This window comes from Anneissia japonica, unplaced genomic scaffold (genome assembly GCF_011630105.1).
Source record: "Anneissia japonica isolate Jap-2015-1 unplaced genomic scaffold, ASM1163010v1 scaffold1487_len315116_cov162, whole genome shotgun sequence".
Lineage (NCBI taxonomy): Eukaryota > Metazoa > Echinodermata > Crinoidea > Comatulida > Comatulidae > Anneissia > Anneissia japonica.
Window position 1 is genome coordinate 302,891 of NW_022732104.1, and position 5,839 is coordinate 308,729.

At 33.1% G+C, this 5,839-nt stretch overlaps 1 protein-coding gene across 1 annotated transcript in view; it reads left to right on the forward strand.

The window, feature by feature from the left end:
- The window catches only part of LOC117115579, a 74,929-nt gene that overhangs the window by 59,680 nt on the left and 9,410 nt on the right, over positions 1-5,839 (forward strand). The window contains exons 9-10 of the mRNA XM_033259438.1: positions 4,437-4,523; positions 5,008-5,122. Of these exons, the coding sequence (XP_033115329.1) occupies positions 4,437-4,523; positions 5,008-5,122 (202 nt within the window). The remainder of the gene's footprint in view (positions 1-4,436; positions 4,524-5,007; positions 5,123-5,839) is intronic.

The following is a 5,839-nucleotide window of genomic DNA, read 5'->3' on the forward strand; positions in this document are numbered from 1 at the left end:
CAGAGCTAATAATGTAGTTAGGTTTAGTTTTCTCGGGCCCCAGACTCTTGTCACAGTGATTTTGTTGCTTTTGGGGCCCCAAAACACTTGTCTGAATAAATGAATGAAATGAAACGAAATTAGCATGTTCCATTTTCCACAATTTGTTTCCATTTGTTTCTATTCAAGGCAGGATGAATTGTTGTAGTGTTAATTGTGTTTACATGTCCTTCCAGGTCTTTTTTAATTTCCTTCATCCAGTTGTTTCTTGGTCTACTAGCTGTTTACATTCTTTTTTTTTCAGCTATAATTAGCTATAATTCATCAATTATTATTTATTCAATATTTTTTTGGCTGCCTGTTCTGAGTCTTTTGTTTAAACTTTCTGTTTTTTTAAACCATTATATACAGTCTCATTTCTGAACCAATTTTCTGTAAATAATGCAGAAACACAGATTACCTCCCCATTGGTGTTTGTGTATTCACTGATGTGTCGATTCGTTAGTTAGCAGGATTATGCAAAATTGAATGAATGGATCATCATTAAATTTAGTGAAATGGTATTGGTCCAGTCGAAGGAATAGGTATTCATTTTTGAGTGAAGGGGTTAAGGTCTTGGAAAGATGAAAACATAATAATGCTGTTTAGCAGAGGTATGCATTTGCTTACTGCTCTAGTTTGTAACTTGGATGCCACTGCTGTGGTCTTATCATAAAGACTCTAATCATGCTGATGAAGGCCATTATGATATAAATAAAATATGCTAAACAAGGTCTCTGTAATATACTGCATGCGCTCTATAAGTCGACTATTATTTATAAAAGAAGGCTTGAATGTGCGTTTCTAATCGCATGATCTTACGTTAAGATCTTGCAATGTTGGTAGTGGCACTGTAGCTTAGTGGCTGTGGTACTCCACTTTTATTTCCAGCCAGTGGTGGCTCCATATATTTGCTGACAGTGGGTCCAACATATTCGACAAAGGGGTCCGAACCAGAGAGCTGAATAGAGCCCGATCAGTTTCCCGGAATAAAAATCTCTAAAAGGTTGGTCAGGAGACCCACCACTTTTCGCAGGGTCCTATGTACAAATATCAGATTTCTTTTCCAGACTAAAGATAAGTCCACATTATAAGTATTATATTATAAAAACTCATTCGAAATAATATTAACCATAACTATATCAAATTTCTGTCTATATTCCTGCCTACATATCAGTGGAGTACTGACATGGGGTGCAGGAGTAGGGAGTTTTACCAAATTTAAGTGGGAATGTGATGATTAAGTGATGGGGCATTATTTTGAAAAATAATGTGATGGATGATTTTGAAGCTCAAATTTTTTGGCCAGCAAATTTCCAGTAGGGGTGCCTGGGGGTTCAAGCTCTTTTTGGAGGGAAGTATTTGATGTATATGATAAGATGAAATAATTTGACATTTGTGATTACATATTATTCACATCTTAATAGTATAACATGCACAGATATATCTCAAATATTTGGTAAATTACAAAATTCTATTCCGAAATCCAAACATGACACAATACACTTTAAAATAAGTGTTATTTCAAAATTCAGAATAAGTTGTGAAAATATATTCTAGGATATTGTTAGTACTGTCAATTGCAATTTATAATGCAATTGAAAGTAGTGAAATGTTTTGTTTTGTTTTTTTTTTTCCCCATTTTATTTAAAAATTTGTTAATCTAAAAAAATAGGGAGAGATGATATGTATGTGAATGATTTATGAGGCAGTTTTGCAGGGCATCAGTGAAACATTTGTCCTAATTAGCCTTGACAGCTTCTCGTGGTTAACTTCCAAATATAGATCCCTACCATGTCATGAGACAGTTAGTTTCTAACCACAAATCTTGACTAATCTCAAAATTACAGGGTTTGAGATTTTTGTTCATTTGAGCTGTAGTCCAGGGCCCCTGCACCTCACCTCCAGGTATAGTGGGTCAGCAAAGCCAGGCAAAGTGTATTTTCAGGAATTAAATAGACTTCATTTAAGACCTGATGTTGGTTTTTTTTTTCTTTTTTTTTATTTTAAATTCTCCACTTTTAGTCCCTTCCTCCAAATTTAATTGCTCAGGCTGACCTATACTTCTATAATCTTATAATATACTAGTCCTTGATTAACTTTTTATAATTTGCAAATTTGTAATTTTTTTTTGGAAAAGCATTGGCATTCTGTTTTTTTGTATAACTTGGCTTTGTTCACAAAAGCCTAGTGATGTTCATTCAAAGAGGCTTAAATTATTTCATCCTATAATTCGACACTACATCTCAACATTGTAGTATTGTACTGAATTGTGTCGAATTATATTAATTTTTTTAATATAATTATTGAAAAGGAGCCACTTAAATGGCGTGTTTAAATTATTAGTTAATACAAATTATAAATAAGTCTTTAGATCATACCAAGTGTCATTCATTATATGTATATTTTATCAATTACTTACAAATGATATTTGACATAATATTATTGTAGATGCAGAAGTTCATGATACTATGCTAATGATTTCTTTGACAGCTTCTAGTTTTAATTTTGATTTTAATTTTGAAAGTACACTAAGCCTAAGCTATTGGCTTATTTTTCCCCAAGAGAATGTAAATGAAATTAAGCCAATGGGATTGTAGCTTGGTGGTTAAGCCAGCTGCACACAAGGGACATTATGCTAGCTCAGTTAGCATCATCAGCAGACTTTGCTTGTCTGTTTCTGCTTCACAAGAATTCACACTGAAAACTATGTGTACCCAAGCTATCTATTTTGTGGACTTCCTAGCCTAATCTCATGCTCCTGACCAGGGTTCGATTTACCCAGTATCGCATCTCAAAATGCGACACATTTTAAACTAATTGCCAAGCACTTCCCACAAATGAATCAATAAAATGCAATGCAATTATTTACCTAGAATTACCAACTCAGTAAAAACTAAGAAGCTTGATGCACAAAGAAATCCTAAAAATTGTTTTAAAAACAGTCAAAGTCTAGTTTGGGCCAAAAATAGTGCAATATGCTTGTTTTCAAGTACACACATGTAGTGCTACATGTACATCGTTTTTCATGCAGGTGGTTTGAGTACAAGTTGGCCTTCTTTCCAGTGTTTACAATATTACCTCATATTAATTGCCACTCCCTCCATTCTACTTCTCCTGTAGAGCACTTTCGCTTAATAAGCACATGTTTGCACGGTGAGGAGTAATGTTGCCTAATGTGATGTATGTATGTGTAGTGTGCAAATTATCTTTTTTTCTTTGCTGTTACTCCCCTAAATCCCTGTAACGGCCAGTGATCGTCAGTTGTCACCTGGTCTGTAAATTGGTAATCACGGCAAGGTGGACTGCACAGTGTGGGTATAATCACTGAGATTATTGCAGATTATTTGTCACTTTTGCAATTCATTGCAAATGGTAACTTTCTTGGAAAATTATCATCACGATGACGGCGAATTTGTCGAAAAAAGTGGAAATTTTCATGAGGATTTCAGTAGATGGCCTCAAACCACCAGCTACTCCTCAGAGAAGGCAGCAGATATTTTTCTTAGCACCAAACGGTGGCCTAACACCCAGTCATACTTTAAAACTTTAAAATAAAACCTTTAACTAATTTTACTAATGCCAGTTGGCAGTTTACATCCAGAGTCAGACTCAGTGGCTGTCAGCCTGTCACTATCATATTAGACAGTGAGGATGAGCCAGTGTTTCTTAAATTAATTTTAGTGCTGAAAATAAGGACACATCACTGTGATTTTCTTATTGAAAAGTATATTTCTTTTCTTTAATAACCATTCATTATCGCGGCAGAAAAAAATTCTATGCAAAATTTTGTAATTGCTACACAAAACAGAAAGTGCATAGCACTTTCTGCTAAACACACAAAATACTGGGAATCAACGCTGCTCCTGAGACCCGAGTTGAATTCCAGCAACTCCATAATTAAGTCAAATAACAAGATTAATATGTATATATATATAATCGACCCTGGGAAGAACAGTAGTGAATGTTAAATTGAAAAAGGAAGGATAGGAAATACAGCTCTGCATTGCAAACTTTTAATTAACCCTGAATTTGTGGAAACTGAAATGATGCAATTGGAATGAGTGATACAAACAAATTGATATTTCCAAAATGAAATAATAATAGTTTGACATTAAAAACAAAATTGTATTTACAGTAATTAAAAATTGCACCGGATTTAACAACAATATTTATAGAACGAACATAAATTATAGTAATATACTGAGCCAAGAAAAAGTAAATAGTCAATGATGGAAAGGAAGATGCTTTTCACATATTCTATAAGAATTTGAATGTAGATGGAATGTTATAACCAAAAAGAATTGAAAGGTTCTTATGATAAAATTTAATCCTTCTTTATTAGTGTATATGTAAAAAAATACATGAATTTGTATTCCATTGAGACCAATTAATTCTTTTCACCTTTTTTTCAACAGTTAACTCCTACGGAAGAAGCATACCTAAAAACACAGCATGATTGGAAAAGGCTACGCAAACAACTTGAGGAACTCCAGCGTGTTAAGGTTCTTTTAAACATTTGTTTTGGATGCAGTAGCCAAAAATGTATTTAAAAAATATGAATCTGAACAAAAATCAGCTAATCTGCATATCAAATTATATAAATTGAATATTATCATATTAACATTCTTTTTTAAAAGCAAATTCCCAGACTTAGTTCTGTACATCTACACATTTACATTATTGTACATTTACTGTACTGTAAAGAGGCTATTCTTTTACTGCATAGGATAAATTGAGTAATTCAAGTTAATATTGTTATTGTTCTTATTATTTTTATGATTGTGACCTATATATTATATTTTTAATTATTATAATTATTGTTATGATTATTAATTGTTATTATTATTTTATTAATATATAGTAAATAATTGTCTGTAAATTAGTATTGCAGAATAGTAAAGTTAATGCACTGAAATAACTGAGAATGGATATTTAAAAATTAAATTCTGAATCCTTGTAACGCCAGCGTAAACACATCATTTTCAGGTTTGTGCTACAAGCATCCGAGAAGCCCTTGTTAGTACGTTAAAGGAACTAAAAGAAGGTAAAGATAGTGTTGGATTTGAGCACAGTGTTGGTGGTGTTGGCAGGTCTACAGATAGTAAGTGAAGATAGTCAAGCATTCTAAATTATAATTCATTCTGATTGGTTTATAAAAGGAAACCATTATTGTCAGCAACTTACATTACAGGTATACAAACAAACAAATTGCGATCCACTTATACTCGAGAAACTATGGTACTGTACTTGACTAAAGCCAAGCACTCACGGTGGGTAAGAGCGTCGTACGACGACTCCAACCCTGCTCCTTTGAGCTCTAGTCGATACAACACTGTCTGCGTAGGGCGCAGTGATTGCCTGGCTTTACACATCATCTTGTACTTGGTATACCTACAGTAATGTTACTTAGCAAGAGTGTTTTGGATTAAGTATACGTAACTTGATTATTCATTATGTCTGATACAAAAACTGATTTTTTTTTTTTTTCTGATGAATTATTGAATTAACTAATTTGAAAAGCTTAATACATTCACTAGTTGACTCAACACTGTTTTGTATGCTGGCCAGGATTATTAAGTAACATTCCCAGCTAGATAGTGAAACATTATCTTGAACTTAACTTCAACTTTAATACCAGGTACAAATAAATATGTATACAACAAAGATAATGCTGTCTCTTATACACATCTAGATGTGTATAAGAGACAGATTAACTCCTAAACAATATTTAAGTAAGCCTGAAATCCATTGTTAAGACATTGGTAACTAAATCGATTATACGGCATTTTCAAAGGTACATGTACAGTGGGTCTAACAA